At 42.5% G+C, this 22,844-nt stretch overlaps 1 protein-coding gene across 1 annotated transcript in view; it reads right to left on the bottom strand.

Moving 5' to 3' along the window:
- Nucleotides 1-271: 271 nt before the first annotated feature.
- Nucleotides 272-22,844, bottom strand: part of LOC126457275 (uncharacterized) — a 54,123-nt gene continuing 31,550 nt past the window's right edge. The window contains exons 3-6 of the mRNA XM_050093438.1: nt 15,790-15,937; nt 10,318-10,451; nt 8,378-8,527; nt 272-1,064 (exon numbers count right to left, since the gene is read on the bottom strand). Of these exons, the coding sequence (XP_049949395.1) occupies nt 901-1,064; nt 8,378-8,527; nt 10,318-10,451; nt 15,790-15,937 (596 nt within the window). The 3' untranslated portion in view covers nt 272-900. The remainder of the gene's footprint in view (nt 1,065-8,377; nt 8,528-10,317; nt 10,452-15,789; nt 15,938-22,844) is intronic.

The raw sequence follows: 22,844 nt of genomic DNA, 5'->3' as shown, positions 1-22,844 counted from the left end.
ACAGAAATCTAAACTGCTAGAATAAAGGGTTAGAGTATTGGGTAAGCTTTCCGGGAACAATATGTTCGACAGGGACAGGGAACGAAATACAAAGATTAACAGTTGAAAAGAAGATATCGTAAGAAAGAAAGCAAATAGAAAGCCAAAACTAATACCATTTTACAGACACTCATTAGTTCGTGCAAGAAACAGGCGAAGAGACATGTAGCAGTAAAGGAGACTGGAGATGTAACAATCAAGTATCAAATATTTAAGACTGAAGGAATAAAAGTATCAGTTAAATGAAGTTTTATTCTTAATATAATTAACAAGTTACAAAATTGCAGTACACACAGTTATAAGCCATAAATAAAAATAAATATTAAATAAGAGCCTATATGTTTTGTACTTTGTAGGTATGACGTATGAAAATTGTGATGTCCCTCGTAATTATATGGAACTCAGTTCGTTCAGTCTTAAGTAAAAAATTATAATTAAGTAAACAATGAAACCAAACATTATTCTCTCGGGCAATGACAGTTACAATAATAGTTTATAAAATAATCACTCGATCGTCTTCATATTTACTTTTTAGTGTATAACGAGCAATGAAACAGTGTTCCTTAGAGCACGTTCTTTCTGCCTTGACAGGAAGCTGATATCATTAATGTTACGTAACTATTTTCACTGTGTTATGATTCAATTTCTCTAACACTTCCACGGGAAGCGCAGGATTCAAACTATGGAATCTGAAAGCAATAAAGGGCCACAGCGAGATAAAAACACCATTTTGATAAACCCTGAGGGGATGGAAGGAGCCCCTCGGGCACGTAGCTGCCAAATAGGACGACATGTGTTGCGAGAGAGGGAGTCTGGTGAGAAGAGGAAGTGATGCTGGGCGGCAGTGAATGTTTCTGCCGTTCAGTGCTTGGCGTCTTCAGGGAAGAGTACGCGCAGCGGTGCGGCGCGGAACGCCTTGCTCAGCACGTCTCGCAGCACCATGGCCGCCACACTCTCCACAGCAGGCCGCAGCTCGCGCACCAGTGACACCGAGTTCTCGTTCAGGAAGCTGTTCGTCGCCATCACTGGAAAATACGTCAGCTTTTATTTTACACCTATGTAAGCAGTTACTACCCACATTCCCATAGTTTTGAAATATCCTATGAAGAAATGGAATATGTTACTTACCACACACGATATACAGGATGTTCGGAAATTCCCGTTACAAACTTCAAGGATTTGTGGAGGGAGTGAGTACATAATATTCTGAACAGGAACCATGTCCAAAACGTACCGTTTCCGTGCTACAGCCGTTTAAAAACATGGTTATGAACTTCTTATATGCTACCAGTTTCGGCAATACATTGACGCTATCTTCAGGCCCCACACGTCATACACGGAGGGAGCCATATAACTGGATCCGTGAATCAGATCACTATGCAACAGCTCTTGGTGGCCACCAAGAGCTGTTGCAAAGCGATTTGATTCACGAATCCAGTTATATGGCTTCTTCCGTGTATAGCGATTATACGACCATGAAGTGTGGGGCCTGAAGATGGCAACAATGTAATTCCGAAACATGTAGCATATAAGAAGTTCATAAAATAAATGTCTAAAATATACACGGCTGTTGGTAAATTATTGCATCAAGAAATGTCATTTGCCGTCTGTTCTACCCCTCTAACGTGGTTCGAGCCCCATTCGCTTGTTTGTGAGTGTTAGATCAACGTGGTTAAGTACAGCTTTGTGGAATATGTCTACATAATCCTTCTGAATGACGAAGCTCACAGTAATGAAAGAGCTGCTTGTCGCCTTTATCAAGATCGTTCTCCACAACGTCCGACTCCATCGCATACACTTTTCGCCACAATTACGCAACGGCTTGGAAAAAGGTACCTTCACCGCCAGCAGGCGTGACTGGTGCTGCAAGGAGACACCGCACTCCCGATTTGGAAGAGACTGTACTGCATCATGTTGAAGAGAATCCGCCAACGAGTACACGAGCAATTTGTTTGGCTATTAATGAGTGGAACTGTAAAACAAATGATGTACTAAAGTGGTCGCTTTACCAACATGTTTGAAATGGATGTAGCACGGAAGCGGTACGTTATGTTTTTCAGACATGGGTTCCAATTCAGTATATTACGTACTCACTTCCCTCTACAAGTCCTAGAAGTTTTTAAACTGAATTTCCGAACATCCTGTAGAGGATGGAAGATGCTTGTTTCAAACTATCGATAATAATCAGAGTGTGGAAGCCAAAATGGTAAGAATTATTCAAATACAGAGGTAGAGATTATGCCAAAATGACCCCAATACTAGTGACTAAGTTCTAGCGAGAGAATAATCACTGCCCCAGGTGATTTAAGAACACTGTAACACACCTAATGTTCAACCACAGTTGCTACGGGAAACACCTACATCAGGTTGGTGATATCCTCATTGTGCGACTGCAGTACGGAAGCAGATGCCATCCACACCGTGTCGGATGCCTGTACAGATATGATACTAGAAAATAACTGTTACAACAGCTGGTTAACACTTGGTGCCCTTGGAGACTTTGATAGCCTTGCTGTTACACACGAAAGACTTTAGAGTACAGTATCTATTACATCCATTTTTAACTGAAATGGAGGTCATCGTTTGATGTGACGCAACTGTATTTTACTTTATATATACAGGTTTAAGTGTCTCGATGGCCGCACAAGTCAATACTCAGATGAAAACTAACAGTGACAATGATAATAGCAATAATACGCTTGTTTGGAGTCTGCTCCCGCTTGAAGAGCACCGACTAGCGGCACGAACAGTGAAATCTGGAAGTGCATCCTGATCCTTGGGGCGGAAAAGTTAGACAACAAAATTCGTACTATGTTTCACGAGTTCTCTTAAATTACGGTGCGAGTGACTTTAGACTGAAGTGCATCAAACATATTTCATCTGAAAAGGAAAGTTATGCTGACCAGTAGAATACCAAAATGAATGTACGGGAATATATGCAAGTAAAAACAAAGACGTCGAAAAGGGATAGCGGAGTAGACGAATGCTCATTGGTCAGTTCAACAGCGTTGTTTGTAGTTGTTCATCATGTGAACCTGAGTCTCGACAGAATATGGTTGTTCATCTCTGTGAGCCGGTACGTTGTATTCGCGTAGTATGTGGAAATGAGGTACGTAGCAATGTAGGAATGTATTTTATTGTAAAGAATTAAGAGTATCTGACATAAAAGTTCACATTTTTCTAACATTTGGTGAAGTGATGTGCTTATGAAACATTAATTTTAAAAAATACACTTTTTTTTTTAATTTAATGTCTGCCTCAAGCTCACTCATTACGTTTCGTATCATCAGACTAGCGGAATGGTACACAAATTCACTGCTTGTTTTAATAATTTTACAGACCTTATATGGCGAAGTATTTCATTGGCGGTCTAGCGGTTCTAGGCGCTCAGTCCGGAACCGCGCGACTGCTACGGTCGCAGGTTCAAATCCTGCCTCGGGCATGGATGTGTGTGATGTCCTTAGGTTAGTTAGGTTTAAGTAGTTCTAAGTTCTAGGGGACTGATGACCACAGATGTTAAGTGCCATAGTGCTCAGAGCCATTTGAACCATTTTGCCATTTCATTGGCCATCAGACCTGATTACAATTCTCGTAACGAAAAGGCCGATCAACTCGCAAATCTAAACACCCACGCTTAGTAACGGCTGATTAGCTTTTGATAATTTGCAGTAATCGGTTTTTCCACTTCACCACTGATCCGTTGCACACAGAGACTGAGTTGCGAGGAAACAGTATCTCGCAGTCTGGAAGACTCATATTAATTTGTAAATCAGGTCACACTATTTAAGAAGCGATATTAAACGGTACGTATCTGTAAAATCGCTGGTTGTGACAGTAGATAGTAGACGGATTTGTTGTGAGGATACTGGAAAGAATGTAGTCTACAGGGTGAATGAAACATGTGTCAAACTTTAGGGATGTATTCTTCACATCAAAACATTACAAAAAGTTCATATGAACATGGGTCTGAGAATCCTTCGTTGGAGAGGGATGAAAGGTATGTCCTCCAGTGACTCCTGGTTGTGCAACTTACCTCAAACGTGCATGTTTACTCATTTCCTTGTTGAGGATTGCTTGTACAACTGTTTTGTTTTGTCTGATTGTCGTTCGTTCTGTTTTAGAATAACTTCCATCATAACGACGTATTCAGTGTCTAAAATTACGTATATGCACAGCAAGTACCGCCTAGTAGATGGGAAAGCGGAGGCAGCACGGCAGCCTCATGCTTAACGTTATCCTGCGAGATAGTTACCTTGTGCAGGAACGTTCATACGGTTTCGCCAACTGTTCCGGGAGACAGGCTCATTTGAGAAGAGTGTTTCAGTTTGTACGAGACCACGCTATGTGCGAACGTATGAGCTTGAGTAGATTCTACGTACTCGGAGTGGAACTCCAACAAGTACAAGGTGAGATGCGAGAATCTAAGGCGCTAATCACTCGACGATCTGGAGAATTCTGCATGAAAATCTTCAGTATCCATATCACCTTCAACTAATTCAAAGATTAAATGATGCAGATTATCCGTCAAGAAGAACTTTATGTCAACTGTTGGGGCAATATGCTGTCTTTCTGCAGTTCTTAGTATATACCTTATTCACGTAACTGGAACCTCAGTTAAAATAATAATAATCACGTCTGGGCTTACGAAATTCCTCATGAAACGCGACAAGACAGACAACAGAGGTTTAGCCTAAACATGTGGCGAAGAATCATTCTTGATCATCTCACTGGCCCTAGCTTCTTTCCGCAACGTCTTATTGGATCAATGTATCTGACGTTTTTCAGACATGAGTCGCTACATTTACTTGACCACGTGCCTCTGGATGTCATCCAACGAATGTGGTTCACGCCTGTTGCTGCTCCACCTCACTTTACATGTATAGCTCGCTAGCATCTCGATAACCAGTTTGCGAACAGTTGATTGGTCGAGGAAATTCATTGGATGTCCTGCCTGATCAGTAGATTTGAATCCAATGGATTTTTTCTTTAAGGACATTTAAAGTCCTTGATGTATGCAACTCGCCTACCCAATGTCAATGTTCAGAGGGAGCGTATCGCAGATGGATATGACAAAAAATTAACACAGAACCCACTAGGAGTTTTCCACAGCTTACGCTAAAGTATGGAATGTCGGTTTACGGGATGCATGGAAGGAGGAGGTGCTCACTTCGAGCAATTGCTGTAAACGTGAATGTGTTTGCCATGAATCATAAATCTTCTTGTATGTAAATGTGTTTGGTAAATGTGTCATTTTTGTGTCGTGAATAATAAATCCCTTCACATCTCCCTACTACATCCAAACCCCAATAAATGACCAGCAGCGTGATGCACCTTAACAACAGAGATACAAATAGGAAACTGCAACTCTCTATGAATGGCAAACGTATCATGCCTGAGGATAAGTCTAAATACTTGGGAGCGAAATTAGACCGCACTATAACGTATAACTTACATCTAGAAGATACAAAACAGAAAGTAAAATCCCTTTTAATGCTGTGCTATCGAAACTATCTCGAACTGCATGTGGCCGTGGAGTGAATTGTTTCACACTATCCTGTCGAAACTGTTTGGAACAATATTTGGCTGTGGAGTGAGCACATTGAGGATTTCAGCACTAGGCCTAGTCTACAACTGACTGAATACTGTTCGCCAATCTGGATGAGAAGTGTACACATAGCTAAAGTGAACGTCCAACCACAGGCGACAATGTGGATAATTTCTGGAACACTCAGGGTGCCCCCTAAAATTAGATGACCACACTTAGCCGCAAGATCATACAGAAAAATCCTAAACAACCCAGAACTCCCTGTACACCAAGACCTAGCACTTACAAACGGTTTAAATCCAGGTCAGCTTCCTGGAAAATAGGCTTCGACTCGAAGACAGCTTGGAAAGAGCTATGGGCTTTAAGTGAACTTAAAAACCGATACTTGGTGGACGGTCCCAACATAAAGACCGATGGGTTCAACCTTCCGACGAAATTGTGGACAACGTAGAACCGCGTCAGGACGAATGCTGGTTGGTGTAAGCAACCGATGAACAAATGGGGTCTATTCGATAATCCTAAATGTGAGTGCGAGGAAGTCGAGTCAATGGACCATTTACATGTATGTGAAGTGCGTGTCTACGAGGATAATCTGAAGGACATACACAGACTCTCAGACTCAGCCACAGAGTGGCTCGAGAATGTGTAATATTGTATAATATTATAAGAACACATGTAAAGACTACTACAACTCAGTATAGAGCTATCAAATATTTTAGTTAATACAATATGTGATGAATGTCTCTGTAAATAAATGTCAAAATTTGATCGTCTCCTGTCACAGCAGTCTTCGCCACAAGAGGTAATGTACCATTGTCAATTGCACGGAGAAAAATTTGGACGGTGCGACGCCGTTTGGATTAAACAAAGGACTCAGTCTCGCACCTACACCTCGAGCGCCACTTTCATTTGTTTTGTGAGTGTTGAAGAATCCGTCCGGCCACTACGGCGCCTTCCTTCGGATGCTGCAGAAGAAATAATAAGGGAAACTTGCAGTGCTCTTTTGAAAACTCCTCCTCAGCGTAGTACTTTAACTTATCCAGACACGACTGCGCTACGAAATTTATGTGAAGGCACTGGTATAGTGGTACTGGAGGCTACAAAGGAATGAAACCGTTTTGTTACCTCGTAGTAGAATGTTTTGAACAGACTGACGGCGTCATCATGGGCAACCCTCCGTCTCCCTTGGTGGCCAACGTTTTTATGGAGGATTTCGAGGAGAGAGCACTTGAATCAGCGGAACTTAAACCGACTATATTTTGGAAGGCCGCGCGGAGTGGCCACGCGGTTTCAGGCGTCCTGCCACGGACTGCGCGGCCCCTCCCGTCATTGGTTCGAGTTCTCCTTCGGGAATGGGTGTGTGTGTTGTTCTTAGCATAAGTTAGTTTAAGTTAGTTTAAGTAGTGTGCAGTCTAGGGACCGACGACCGAAGCAGTTTGGTCCCTTAGGAATTCACACACATGAACATTTATTTTGGAGTTATGTAGACTATACTTTCATAGCGTAGCCTCGTAGAGGAGATAAACTTACGGAGTTTCTTCGCCATCTCAAGTCCATTCATAAGAACATTCGGTGCATTCTGCCTTTATTGGATGTGTTGGTTAGTCGAAAGAATGATAGTTCTCTGAGGCATTCAGTTTATCGTAAGCCTACTCATACTGATTTGTACTAATATTTGCGTGCGTCAAGTTGTCATCACTCGCCGCAAAGTATGATCGTGCTTTAAGCACATTCATACACACAGCTCACACTGTCTCAGACCTCGGTAGTTTACCTGAAGAGTTGGCCCACCAGAAGACGGTGTTTAGAAAGAATGGATACTCTACCCAGCAGATTGACAGGGTACTGTCAGTTAAAATGAAGAATCAGGAAGTGGATAAAGGGGAGAAAAATCCGGCAAAATCTTTAGTTTTTCTTCCTTTTGTGGACAACATTTCGTTTAAAGTAGCAGGAATCCTAAGCAAATTTCAAGTGAAAGTCATTTTCCGTCCACCATCTAAGATTGCAGACAACTTGGGATCGGTGAAGGACGACTTGTCATTGCGGAAGGCAACAATTTACAAAATACCTTATCAGTGTAGTACGGGTTATATAGCACAGACCACAACCACTGTGAAAGAACGCTGCACTGAACATCAATGTTTCACGTGTCTTCTGCAACCAAGCAAGTCGACTATTGCCGGACACTGTATTTTAACTGGACATTCAATGGAGTATGATAGAACTGTGATTCTGACTACGGCTACGTCTTTTTGGGACGACAGTGTGCTCCAGCGGCAGCGACGAGCGATTGCACAGAGGACAACTTGGTTCCGTGGTTCCACCAGCGAGGGCGCTGCCGCCGTGAAGTGTGGTCCTTCTGTAAACTTGAATTTTGACGCATGCGCGTACTAGCAGGAAGCTATATGGGCAGAACGGAGCAAGTCTTCGTAAGTTTTCGATGGCGCACCTAAAGATGACTAGAAGGTGTCCAGTCGAAATATCGTGCAGTGAATTAATCAACGACAGGCTGCAAGATCGACATTTGTTGGAACATTCAGTTCTCCAGGGAAGTTTTAAAATTCACAAATAACCTTCCTAACGAAAGATTTTCGGACCCATGTTCATACGGACATTTTGTAATGTTTTGATGTGAAGAATAAATGCCCAAAGTTCCTGAAATCTGTTTTTATACATGTTGTATGTGTTTGAAGGAAACCCCACAGAAGACGCTAGTGTGGCCACCCTGGAGTACAACTGTTTGAAGTAGTGCAAGAATCATCAAAAGGTCACGTGGACACCAGAGGTACGTACCGATGTCAGAGCTTCCCTGCTCGAGGTTGCGGAAGAGCACCATGGCGGCTCCCACGTCCAGCCGCAGCGCCGTGTCCGAAACAGTGAGGAACTTCTCCCCGCGACGCGACACGGTGCGCAGGCGTACCTCCACCTCCGCTGCCGTGTCCGCTGCAACACACGGCCACATCGAGATCGAGCAGCTACACACTCAGTGGTAACAAACACCACACACTCTCCTGCGCTACCTGTTACCTGTGGATACTCAATTTACTTTCCAGATATTCCTTCAACGAACAAAGCATCTGACAGTAACAGTTTCAGTGATACACACACAGTGTGGGAAAAGCCGTTGCGGCCAAGAAAAAAGTCCCACGACAGTATTCTTCATTGTTTATGCTGAGTAGTCTTCGTGTAGTTATTCTAGCGCCTCATAGTGGACAATGCCTTTGAAAAGAAAGAAATTCGGGAAATTGTCCGTTCCTGTGACGAAAAATAGTAGATACGATTCTTACGCATGAACATTCAGTGTAGAATACTTCGTTTTATGTTAATCGAGTGTCATCACGTTTAACTACGATGTATTATCAAATTTGTGCTGGACTACCTGCTGCAGTGCAGCGAAGGATATTTATCCATCAGAGCTTAATGGAGTTTGAAATAGACATGATCCACTATTATCAAATTTGTGCTGGACTACCTGCTGCAGTGCAGCGAAGGATATTTATCCATCAGAGCTTAATGGAGTTTGAAATAGACATGATCCACTATTGTCGAACAGAGTCACAGTGAAATGATGTATTTCGAGCAAATAATAATCGGAACAACAGTGGTGCACAACTTAAAACTTTCCAGTATTTTCTATAATCTTCATGATTGCAGAGTGCTGCGCCAATTTGTAAAAAAAAAAGTTATGAGTACTAACGAATGCCAATTCCCCATTAGTTTTGTAAAAGTTTATGGAATTCCATGTGCCTTGGCGTACAGAATAGCGGGATTAATTTTCAGTGAGTTTAGATAGTGCAAATATAGCCTCCATTAACTGTAGTTCATTGTAATGTGTATTGAATTCATCCCTTGATCTTCCTCTACAGTTTCTACACCCCGCCTCCCCCCCCCTCCCCCACACACACACACTACCAAACTTACGATTACTGGATGTCTCAGGAAACGCCGTATCAACCGAGTTCTTCTTTTACATAGTTTTTGACATAAATTTCCTTTCTTCTCCAATTCGACTGAGTACCTCCTCATCAGTTAATCGATCTACCCATGTAGTCTTCGTTTGTAGCAGGGCTGTTCAAAACCTCCTGTCATGCTGGTGTGCTAAATATGACGTTAAGGTGAGTCTGATCGTTAATGTGTTTAACGAGAACTATTAAACAATTCGAATAATGAGAAACTTCAGTATGACATGCATAAAAGCTAATTTCACATACAGTTAATACAGAAATACGCACGGTACGGATATTCATACTGACTTGGTTACTGGACCAGTAGATGTATACCTTCATGAAACATTTCGTTTAAGCAATCTTTGGAAGCTCAAAATAACAAAATACAGCACACATTTGGATCAAGGGGGAGAGATTATTTACGTAATGTGTATTCGCTTGTCTGCTTCCTCCTTTCCCTTTCACAACATGTGCCATTGGCAACAAATTATGAAATGAAGCTCAAAATCAATATTGAGATATCAGAGGTATCAGAACCTTCAGAGCGATTTTAAGTTTTTGTACGTTTTAGCAGTTTGTCTAATAATTATGTTTGACAATGAAAAGTAACATAGAAGCCGAAGCGGAAATTCTGTTTATACGGGCCTATAACATACGAAAATAAAATGAAATTTTAAAAATGAAAACAGCTAAACGAATAAGTAAGCGCACATTAACCAAAGCGTGAAGAATACACACTACACTTAGATTCTGTAGAATGTATAGTGGCAGCAGGACAGTACTCACTGATGTTGGCCGTGAGCGAGCCACTGCCCCTGATGCGCCGCTGCAACACGGTGCCGTCGATGTGGTAGCCGGCCTCCAGGCGCAGCCGCGGCAGCCGCAGGGAGCCAGTCAGCACGCCGTGGTCCACATCCGCTCTGCAACAAGGGCAGCGAAAATCCGTCTTTACTCAGTTCCTTACACTTAGGCTTGTAAATCATCATCTGACCTACTAGTTAACTTTAATAATAGTACAATCGCTACGAATTTCTTTTATTTCATTTCTTGATTTAAGTTATAAGAAAACAAACTTTAGAGATATTAATCTACCGATTAGTACCTCGTATCAGTTCTGTGTGATACTATTCAGCCACTTATCTAAATGGGTCTTAATGATGACTTTTTCTGTTACCTTACTTCACAGTGAGTTGAATATAAATCTCAGTAGAGCTGTGTCTGTATAATTCGATGCAATGTTCCTTCGGACACTCATGCAAGTCCGAAGGAACAGAAACTGCTGATGACAGCCGTATTACATTATGAATGCATTCGAAAATTACGAATATGACTGCACAACAGTTATACGATTTACTAGTAACATATAGAAATTGAGACCGCACTAGGACTCGAACCCGTATTTTCCGCATTGGGTAAGACATTGCTACCAGCTCAGCCATCCTCGCACGCCTCCAGGACTGACTCAAAATTCCAGATTTTCTAGTGCCTACGTTGCCTAGTGTTCGCATACAGTTTACGATTGTCAGATAGCCTTGCTTTGGCAGTGTTTGTATTTTACTGTGTCTGTATAGTTCTGTGGAATGTTCCATCGGACATGCATGTATTTTCCAGTCCTGCACAAATTTTCATATGTTGGTAGTGAATCCTATAGCCATTGTACAATCGTATTCGCAATTAAATTTTTCTGGAATATTGTTCCACGAAATGTCACCATGGAATGTAAGATCAGATGATGATCTCTGTATTAAATCGAAAATGATCATCCACAAACAAAAAGTAACGACTTATATGCGACCACGACTGTGTTTACTAAAGTATTCACAATTTTCGAATGCATTTCATAAGATAAAATTAATGGGATGTTTCATTCGAAAGACGTGTTATAAGTAGCCACGGATGCCACTTCGCAACAACTGCACCCTCTTCCGTGCTGTTAACAATGGTCAACGAACGGATACAACGTGGAAATTGCCAAAATAACAATATTTTCCTTGTCTGACGATCCGAACGTTTCTAACTGTCCACATTAGTGGTCTGTTTCTATTGGACAAGTCTCGTCCTCATAACAGCGCCATCTCCACGTGTTCTCTTTCAGGCGCTGTACCGAACAGAGTTGCCAAATATATCCTTAATAAAAAACGTCTGGAGTGTTGTAGGGTTTGTCATCAAGAATCCATAACAATCAACCGCCCACTAGGAACTGCAAGAGAAAATCAGTGTTCATGAGATTGAATATCACAAGATGATTTTAGTTGTACCTAATAGTTCATCCAGCTAAATCTTGGACACTGCGATTCTAATCACTGTGACCAGACACAGAACAGAAGTAAACCAAATTACTCTCTGTAGTGCAATAAATATTGCTCCCAGAGATATCAAACTGTAATCGTTCCGTCTTCTTCTTCTTGGTAATATTTATCTGTCTAGGAAGTGTTCACGTCATCAGTAAGCGGTGTTTTGTTTCCAAGTGCGATTATTTTTAAGACGATAAATGCATGAAGAGTGCTGTATCTCTCTTAAAACTCCACTACACTGTGAGATTGCTTTACACCTTCCATTGAAACCCCAGTTTAATGCTAAGTTCTGGTTAGCGCCAGTAAGCTTATTACCGAGGCAGTCGTAGTCCGCATTTCTTTATTAGAAGATAGAGGCACAAACATCTCGTAATAAGGAAATGAATTGTACCACAAGAAAAACTGTGTTCTAGCGGCAGTGACACCATCATCCTTATGACTCAGAAGTAGAGAGGGAGAGAGAGAGACTGTGATGCACGCCGATGTTGCAAAAAGTGAAGGTATGTTAATACTCGAGAAGCTGATGTCTGCAGTGAGTTTGAGGTTGCAATGGGAATGCAATAGAACTTATTTTACCTCCTTTCTAAGACACGATGCTTTACTGGTCGTATCAGTACATCACGATCTCAATCATCTGTTACCGTGGACTGTCTTCTGCCGATTAAGTCGTGAATGATAACGATGGTTCTTCGCTTGGATAGTTGCCATCTGAAATTTCTAAACGCTATTTTCATTGGCCATGCGAACATGTATTTTCTAGTAATCACAACATACGAGCATAACATTCTACGTTTTGAAGACCTGAGAGGAGAAACAGCTAACAGTACTGTGATCAAGAAATATCATTGTTAAGATTCGGGGTATCTTTAGTCTGGAAGATACTTCGGCTGTTGAAATAGTTGCATAATAGTTACAACGCGTGCTTTCAGCTCTCCGGCGCTTCCTCACATTATACCGAGTAAACGTACATTTAATCTTAGAAAACCTACTGGCTTTTGGGCTCTGATGCTTCCGTTCTACAAGATTAGTCACATTTGACAACTGCGTACTGCCGCTCGTCTTTCACCATTGGCTTCTTGTAGCACATTTTACAATACAAAATAACATTTCTTACTACTGCGTTCTTACTTTTTAAGGACAACTCTTCACCACAAAACTGGAGGTTCAACAAGATTTTGATATCCTTGTACAGCAGTAACACATATTGGATTTCTCCTATAATAAAGAACTTAAACACTTCTTTTGCGCTCTTCTGATGACGATATTCGTTTTCAGCTCACCTTAAATTGTTGACATATATTCTGTACTCCACAATATCATGAAAGGATATTTCAAGGGCTTTTTCCGTGGTTTTATTCCAGTAGTGAATTACACTCTAGGACAAAAAAAAGGGATGGAAATTGGCGTATGTAATCCACACGTAACGTTCATTTAGAGATAAACAAAAGATTACAGTTTCACAAAAAGTGGATGATTTATTCAAGAGAAAGAGCTTGATAAATTGAGCAACCAATAACGTCCTGGTCCACCTCTGGCTCTTATGGAAGCTGTTATCTCGCTTTCCATTGATTTTCAGAGTTGTCAGATATCCTCCAGAGGGACATCGTTCCAAATTCTGTCCAGTTGGCGCGTTTGATCGTCAAAGTCCCGGGCTGGTTGGAGAGCTCTGCCCATAATGCTCCGAACTTTCTCAATTGGGGAGACATCCGACGACATTGCTGACCAAGGTAGAGTTTGGAAAGCACCAAAACAAGCAGTAGAAATCCTCGCCGTGTATGGATGGGCATAATCTTGCTGAAGTTTAAGCTCAGGATGGCTTGCCATGAAGGGCTATGTCATAAGGGTGCCGCGGTCGACAACCAAAGGGGACCTACTGTGAAAATAAATGGCACCCCAAACCATCACTCCTGGTTATCGAGCTACAGCGTGGGAGACGGTCAAGTTGGTATCCCACTGCTGTCCAGGGCTTCCCCAGACACGCCTTCGCGGGTCATCGGGGCGGGTCTCATCACTGAAGACAATTTCAGTCCAGTGAATGAGATACCAGGCCCCGATGAACACCAAAAACGTATTTGGGAACGTCCTGGACAGCGGTAGGATATCAGTCCGTCTCCCGCTATGCAGCCCGAAAACCAGAAGATCTGGGGTGCCATTTCTTTTCATAGCAGGTCCGCTTTGGATGTCATCCGCGGCACCTTTGTAGCACAGCAGTACACCGACTCCCAGTTTTCTTGCGCGTTATGGCAAGCCATCTTGGGCTTACATTTCAGCAAGGTAATGACCTTCCACAGACGCCGAGAGATTTTACAGCTTGCCTTCGTGCTTGCCAAACCCTGACTTTGGCCAGCGAGGTCGCCGAATTCTCCCCAACCGAGGACGTTAGGAGCACTATGAGCAGGGCTCTCCAACCAGATCGGGATTTTGACGATGTAACGCGCCAGTTGGACATAATTTGGTACAATATCCCTCAGGAGGACATCCAACAATTATCAATCAATGCCAAGCCGAATAACTGCTTGCATAATGGCCAGAGGCAGACTAACAAATTGACTTGCTGAATTAAGCTCTTTCTCTTCAACAAATCCCCCAATTATTCTGAAATTGTAATCACTTGTTTGTCTCTGTATGTACATTACATATACCAACTTCCGTTCCATTCGCATAATTCCTTCGTGGTGCGTCGTTACCTTTGTCTTAGAGTGTATTTAAGGATCGACTGATTGCACTTTCGTAACAGCTTACAGGCTTGACCCTTTTTTGCGGTGGATAGGGATGTTGTGGAAACTGGTAACCATATAGTTTCAAACTTAAAATATGCCTTGACTAAAATACCCAACAGTTAATAGAAAGCACATACAATTCTATGTTGCTTTATTAACGCATTCAGATATACAGAGTGTAAATTTTAAGTTGACAAACCAGAATAACTCGAAAAATAAGCTTCACACTAAAAAATGTGTAGAATACAAAGTTGATTATTTTCGAGGGGTACATCTGCTAGTGCTAAAATTAGCCCGCCACCCCAGCCCCCTGGGGGTGGGACGGGAGACAACTTTAAAATTTCAAATGGAAACCCCCATTTTTTATTGCAGAATCAGATTCTACATAAAAAACGACGTACATTTTGTCTTAAACATTTGTTCTAATTCTTGGTATTTGGCGCTGTAGTTCAAAAAAATCAATTTTCTCATTTTTGTGTGGAAAATAGTTACGGATAAATAAAAAGTACTTATTTACTTCGTAAATTTTGATTCGCTAAAACTAAAATTCTCCCTCTCTCCCCATAGCGTGGGGTTTGAGAGAGAGGAATTAGAGTTTTACAAATGTTGACCCAAATATTATTTTTTCCGTAGATTCGGATAAGTTTTGTTTGTTTCGTGGTCATGAGGCTACACAACTTTTAATTATTTATTTTAATTTAATTATTTATTTTATTTATCGCAAAAAAGAGAACATAGATTTTCTTGAATTACAGCGCCAGCTACCAAGAATCAAAACAATTGTGTAAGACAAAATATACGTAGTTTTTTATGTAGAATCTGATTCTACAATAAAAAATGGGGGTTCCCATTTGAAATTTGAAAGTTGCCTCCCGCCCCAATTCCCAGGGGTCTGGGGTGGCGGGATGTCCCCTTCGAAAATAATCAACTTTGGATTCTACACACTTTTTCGTTTGAAGCTTATTTTTTTCGAGTTAGTCTCTCAACCTAAAATTTACAACCTGTATAAAACAAACAAGGTCGGACGCAAAGAGAAATGAGATGAGAACTAAGAAAGGTGACAGGACAAGAAGAAGTGGTACAAAGGAAGGGAAGGACGGCGAAAAGTCAAACTCGTCCTAGGTGTCGCTTATCCTAGTTACGCCTGAGTTAACTAAACGCGCAGCTTAACGCTTGAGGTCATCGGTGGAGAAATCATTTGCTAACATGCCAGCGGCAGCGAGAGCGCGACTTGGATCACGTACCTGACGTTGCTGAAGACGTAGTCGGAGAGGCCGTAGAGCTGAATCCCGGTGAGCCTGGCGCGGTACGTGAGGGCGGGAGCGTCCTGCTGCAGGTCCACCTCCGGCAGAGACAGCGGCTCCAGGGGCGGGATGTGCAGCTCGCGCACCCCTGCAACGGCGACACAACTCAGCACGGCGTGCTGCGATGCGTGGCCAGCGCTCTCCGTAGGGACGAAACAGGTAAATGCCGTCACGGTGGCAGCTTCAGGTGAGTGACACCTTCTATTTGTTTCTTCAGCGTCTGTGGCTTTATACGTAATCAGGGATACAGGTATAATACCCAGGAACTACATAAAAATGTAAAATACAATCTTCACAAATAGTATAGACATAACAGAAATTATATGTCAACGTCAACAACCTCAGTCGATTCTAGCATCGATGCAACTGTCTTCAGGATGTCCGCCAAGTTTCCTTTATAAGAGTGCAAAGGTCATTTGCTACGAAGATGCTGCATGGACTGTCTCGAAGCGCCACAGTCAGAGTCTTGAGACTGCGTTTCTCCTCATTTATGTAGTGGATCTGCGCACTTTGTAACTTTTCTACATAAGAAAAGTTTATTTGTTGTGAGCTAAATCTGGACTGGTTTCCTGTCTAAAACTTCGTGTGTCTTCGTTGTTGTCCCGAACAATAGAAGTGGAGTATTTACAAAATAATAATCAGTCAATAGAATGAGTCGCCATATGTCTGAAACTGTATAACATTATACTTCTATTGCAATTAACTTCGACCAAATTAATTAGAAGACCAAAACTATAAACAGAAATGAGCTGTCCTGTGAAAGTCTGTATTGTACAGCGCAGTGAATAGTGATACAAGATGTGACGTCACAATAAGCGACTTGCAAATTCAGTACACAAAACTAATAGAATAAAAATGCTACATACAATTACAGATCGAATTTTCAAAGAATAAATAATCAAAATGTTTCTCTAAAAATTCCCTGTGAATTTACGTGTACAATTTGACTGAAATAAGTTCCAAACATAGAATAATACGCAACTGCAACACCGCTCTGTAAGAACTGTAACTGTACTTTATGTAAACTGAACCTGATGATAATTTTGAAATGGAAAGATAACTTTCAATTGTCTATCTTGACAGAAATGCAAAACTGGTCTTAACTGGCATGGTTTACCCGGGCCAACGGAAACTTGGTGCCACTCAAAGTTACGAGCATAATAAACGCAGCCTAGCAAGAAAGAAAGCCTTGCGTAGCGCAATACAAGGTAGTGCAATGTTCTAAGCAAATCATGCTTCAGTTTCAGTCCCTGTGTTCCGTTCAGTGCAATGCGGCAACGTATATAATCAGGAAATGAACCTTCGTGAGGAGACGGTGGCACAATTTAAACTTGTTAAATGATTGAAAAGAAACTAAACATTTTTAAAGAATAAAATTAAATTCTGAAATTGTAAAGGAATGATAAATCTATAACTTGAGTGCAAGTGATGTGAAGAGATAACATTCCTTAATATTCTAAACAGTGGATCTAACTAACGCAAACCAATAAAGGAAAATTCTACTAAGGCTTTCTGTTATCCAAACACATCATAAATTACGCGCAAGCAAACAGTGCACCAACAACAGTACCTGGAAATTTTTCCTCACTCACTCACTAGCTTCTCTTAGAATGCTACACCAAGACAATGGTATTAGCTAGGAAAGATTACACCGATTGTACACAGAACTTCTTACAAGTATGAAGTATCACACATCAACTGAAAATAGAGCTTACATCACTTTTCCTTAATACCAAAAGTAAGCTAGTAAACTTAAGCTTGCCATGTCCAGTGCGCACCCAGTTTAGTCACGTCCACTATTTTCGGCTTAATTCTGTGGCAGCATGAAATTGGTCTCCAGCGGGCAAGGCTATATCATCCGCACAAGAAAACTTTTTTCCCTCCGTGGCAGAGAGATCGGGAATACGGGATGTCCTAGGTGGACTGGTCAATATTCAGAGACGATCATTCGAAGCAAAAACGTCTAGTAAACTCGGGCTCCAAAATGCATAGCTTAAGTGCTATAAGCGCTTCTTCATCTTCGACATTGTGAAAAAAAGTCTCTCCTACTGCAAGCTCTTTGCCTTCCTATTCTGACAGGTGGTAGCATGGACCAAATCAAGGAAAAATGTCCAGTAAACATGGGCTCTGAAATACGTATCTTAAGAACTAAGATCACTTGTTCATTTTCGCTACTGTGAAACACCTCTTCTGCAGAACAAGTGCTCATAGCTCTTATGAATTTTAGAGGCCGTTTGTACTAGACCATTTTGCTTCGTTAGATCGTTCCTGCCATATCCCTGAAAACTTACGATTCCCCCTTGGACACCTTGCGTAGAGCATGAACAGGAGGCATGGTTCGTTGTTGATCATTCTGCTGTTGCATCATATTCCCATCAAGTACGCCCTGAAAAGATCTGTTACTGAGAAAATTCTGTATTGTACGTGCCGTTGTTTGAAAAAATATAACTCCTGGCGATTTATAGATGCCCCCTCCATCAAGACCGGGTCATACGGTAATGTGAGGTACAGGAATACTGCGCATATTTTTAGCTTCTGTTCGGCATCTGTATACAACGTTAGTGTCAGTTCTTGGTCGCAGCAACTGTGGCCTTGTGTGATTCCTGCTTGTTCTGGTGGAAGGTGTTCTATGATGCCATCCGACAGTCTGTTACGAAAGAGGCGTTCAAAAACCTGTATTTCACGGTTTCTCAGGCGCACATCCGGAACACCAATGCTTCTTTCACTACTACCGACATAGTCCTCTCCAGAGATTGCGCAACTCTGTTGGTATGTAAAAATTATCGTTTATTTTGTCGTCGTATACGTACACTTTTCTTGTGACTATTTTCAATCAGAGTTGATCATCTTTAGACCGATGCGCAAGCAACTCGTCTTATCCATCAGAGTATTGTATTTTGATTTGTACTTGCATATGGATACGCCACATCGATCTGAAAATGATCAATTTTGATCGAAACCAGTGCAACTGAGAAGACAAAATAAACGATATATTTTAAATATCAACACTTCTTCTGCTTATGTTGCGGCTATAAGGTTCACAACTGAAATATCGGAAGAAAACTTGTTGTCCAGGATGCAAGTCCGAAAAATGAAGGGATGAGTGAAATGTAATCTACAATTTGTACAGAAATTGCAGTTACAAGACTCGAAGGAAATGAAAGGAAGGTATTCTACATCTACATCTGTATTTACACCTGCATGATTACTATGGAGTTAACACGTATCTGGCAGAGGTTTCATACAAACAGTTACAGAATATTTTTCGACAGTTTGACTCTTGAATAGCATCTGACGATGAGAAGAATTAACAGCTACATCTTCTCGTGCGAGCTCTGATTTCTCTTCATTTATTACGATGGTCATTTCTACCTGCATGGTTGGGGGTCAACAACATATTTTGGCATTTGGAGGAGAAAATTAGTAATTGAAATTTCGTGTAAAAGATCGCTACAACGTAAAACACTTTTGTTTTAATAATTTCTACGCCAGATTCCTTATCGTGTCAGTGACATTCTATAACATATGCTGCCATAATATGAAAGAAGCCGCCCTTCTTTCACTTTTTTTTGAAGTCCTATATTAATTGAATCTGGTAAGGATCACATGCTGCGCAGCACTGTTACAGAAGAGGAGAACAAATTTAGTGTAGACAGTCTCCTTAGTAGTTTTGTTGCATCTTCGAAGTGTTCTGCCGATAAAATGCAGTCTTTGGTTCGCCTTGCACTCAATGTTTATGTGTTGGACTACAAACTTCTTTAAAAAGTTTCTCAAATCACTCATGTCTCTATCACAAGCAAAATCTCATTCGTGTAAAAATGTTTTCTGTCCATTGTTAACTGGTTAATTACACGGTACAGCAGTTGATAAGTTGTGGCCATAGATTTCTAATTGAATAGACTAAAATGTTCTGTTAATAAATCTACTGCAAAATAAAGGAAAGAGAAAACGAGATAATGAGCACATAACCGACCTAGCCAAAAGTAGTACTTCTTTCATTGCTGTAATAAAGACAATCTGTCACTGTTTAGAATAATGATACAGTCGTGTACCGCATCTTGAAGACAGTGTGAGCGTCGTCGTAACACATCCATTTCAGCATTTCTGTCTATTCATGCGGAACCCAAGGTTATGAATTTTTCGCATGCCCAGACTTTCCTTACAAGAAAGTCTTGGATGCAGTTCGCGCGTTGAACTAATAATTAAACAGTAGTGTGATACACCTGGTAGCCCGAGTGTGGTTATCAAACAGTTTACGACGTTCCTTCAGGCAAATAACGGGCTAGTTCCTGATCTCCGCCTCTCAATAATACGGCACACAAATCTTTAAATTACGATAACACACAGGATAAAGTTCGCGGGATTCACTGACCCATGCTGCATATGACGTTTCCCCCTTGACTGAACGGAACGGACAGTGGTGGCTGGTAGAGCTTCCGGCCACAAAGTTAAAATCAGTAATAATAAATTTGCAAATCACGAAATAGCGGACTACCCTTAAGTGGACCTCGGAAGGAATGATGATTAGTTGCTGGTAAACCTTTTGGGGTATAAGGTCGTTGTCCGCGAAACTCTTCTGTCCCTAATGTTTCATCCAGAACTGCGCTGGATCAACTGAGGAGCAACGCCTCTGGATATGTCCAGTGCATTTCAGGGCGAAACGTTAGGAACAGAAGAGTTTCGTGGACCACGACCTTATACCCTGAAGGTTTACCAGAAGCAGTGTGATCCGGTCGTGAAAGCCTTGACTTTATAATGATGATTAGTGTTTTGACGTAATTCAGGAAAATCATGGAAAACCTGAATCAGGATGGCTCGAAGGGGATTGTCCCACCAACCTCCGGAATGCGAGACCAGTTCCTCACCGTCGCCAGGAAGACGAAGTAGGAGCCCGACTGGACATGAGTGGAATGTACAACTGGTGAGAGAGTGGCCGACGGATTGCAGCTTGCACACCTTCCTACAGCTGCTACGCCCGCCTGGCCGCGTGTCCTCTTCACACCTCCACCGACCGTGGCCCGCGCAGCCACGCCTACGGTAGGTAAATCATCGCTTTCTTCCACGCTGCGACCGGAACCGGTCTGCCGGGGCGTAACGGAGGCGGGAAGGAGCCTAGTCACCAAGGCTTCGCGGGCGCTTTCACTCGGGGAGAGCGCCGGCCAATCACACGCAGTTACGTGCGAGGGAGTTGCGTAACCGCTGTCACAAGCTACCGGCTCACTTACGAGGCAGGACTCAGCCAGACCTCTGTAATCGCCTGTGGATGAGGAGTGCAACGACGTAGGACCTAAAGTGCGTCCCGTTTGCAGATATTAATACAATACTCTCCTGACGAATTGTCATTCCTGTTATCCATACTATTGTACAAAGACAGGTCGTAGTTTAAAGTTGTTAACAAAAATGTCGAAAAGTTATTGAGCGGTTTACTTCAGATTCTTACACGATACTCCGATAAATTTTCGGGTGTACGTAGATTACATACGGACACATGTACACACTGATCAGACAGAACATTATGACCACCTACCTAACAACTGGTATGTCCCCCTATGGCACGGATAACAGAGGCGACGCGTCGTGACATGGAAGCAATGAAGCCTTGGTAGGTCGTTGGAGGGAGCTGGCACCTCATCTGCGCACACAAGTCACCGAATTCCCCGAAATTTCAAGGAGGGAGGAGGTAAACTTCGACGTTACTTTCAGTCACATCCCATATGTGTTCGGTCGGGTTGAGATCTTGCGAGATGAGGAGCACCGGCCGGAGTGGCCGAGCGGCTCTAGGCGCTTCTGTCTGGACCCGCGCGACCGCTGCGGTCGCAGGTTCGAATCCTGCCTCGGGCATGGATGTGTGTGATGTCCTTAGGTTAGTCAGGTTTAAGTAGTTCTAAGTTCTAGGGGACTGATGACCTCATGTTAAGTCCCATAGTGCTCAGAGCCATTTGAACCATTTTTGAGATGTGGAGCTAGCACATCAACTGGAACTTGCCACTGTGTTTCTCTAACCCCTCTATCACGCACCTGGCCTTGTGACATGGCCCATTTTCGTGGTAAGAAAAGGCCACTGCTGTCGGGAAATACGACCGTCATGAAGGGTTGTACGTGGTCTGCAAGTGTACGATACTCCTTGGCCGTCATGGTGCCTTGGCGAGCTGCACTGGATCCATGGATGCCAGCGTGACTGTTCCCCAGAGCATAATGAAGCCGCTGCCAGCTCGTCTCTGTACCGCAGTACAAGTGTCAAGAAGCCGTTCCCCTGGAAGACGACGAATTCGCGGCCTCCCATATGCAATATGAAGAAGGTATCGGCATTCATCAAACCATGCAACAGTCTGCCATTGCTCCAACGTCCAGTGCCTGTGGTCACGTGCCCATTTGCCGATGTCGAGGTGTTAACACTGGCACATGCATGAGTCGTCTGCTGCGGAGACCGTTCGTTAGGAATGTCCTGTGCACTGTGTGTTCAGACAGACTTGTACTCTGCTCACCATCAAAATCTGATGGTAGTTCTGCCACATTTCGCCGACTGTCCTGTTTTACCAGTTTTCCCAGCCTACGTCGTCCGACGTCTGTAACGAGGGATGGCCTCCCAAACATTCGACATTACATGTACGTTGGTTGGAACATAAATAGTGGCAACACTGTTGTGGAGATATTATGCAATGGAATCTACTATTGTCGCTGATAGCACACTTTGTTGACATACCTACCTTACTCGCCCGTCCCACCTCACCGGCGTGCGCACAATAGAGAGAAACACCGTCACTTGTGAGCGAGCGGTCTAACGTTACGGTGTCACTATGTTTTCGAACAGGAACAACGGAACTGGATCAAGATTGAATGTGCCAGAGGTCGTACAGCACAACAGTGTCATAAAGGTCTTCAAGAGGCGTGCGGGGAATCGGCATTGCCGCACAGAACAGTGGCACGTTGGGTAAAGCCTTCAAACTGTGGCAGCCATGCATCGGTCAGGTCGTCCTAGCGTCTCTGACGAAGAA

Source organism: Schistocerca serialis, chromosome 2, assembly GCF_023864345.2.
Source record: "Schistocerca serialis cubense isolate TAMUIC-IGC-003099 chromosome 2, iqSchSeri2.2, whole genome shotgun sequence".
Lineage (NCBI taxonomy): Eukaryota > Metazoa > Arthropoda > Insecta > Orthoptera > Acrididae > Schistocerca > Schistocerca serialis.
Note: the sequence above shows the minus strand (reverse complement) of the source record. Positions and strands in the feature narration are given on the sequence as shown.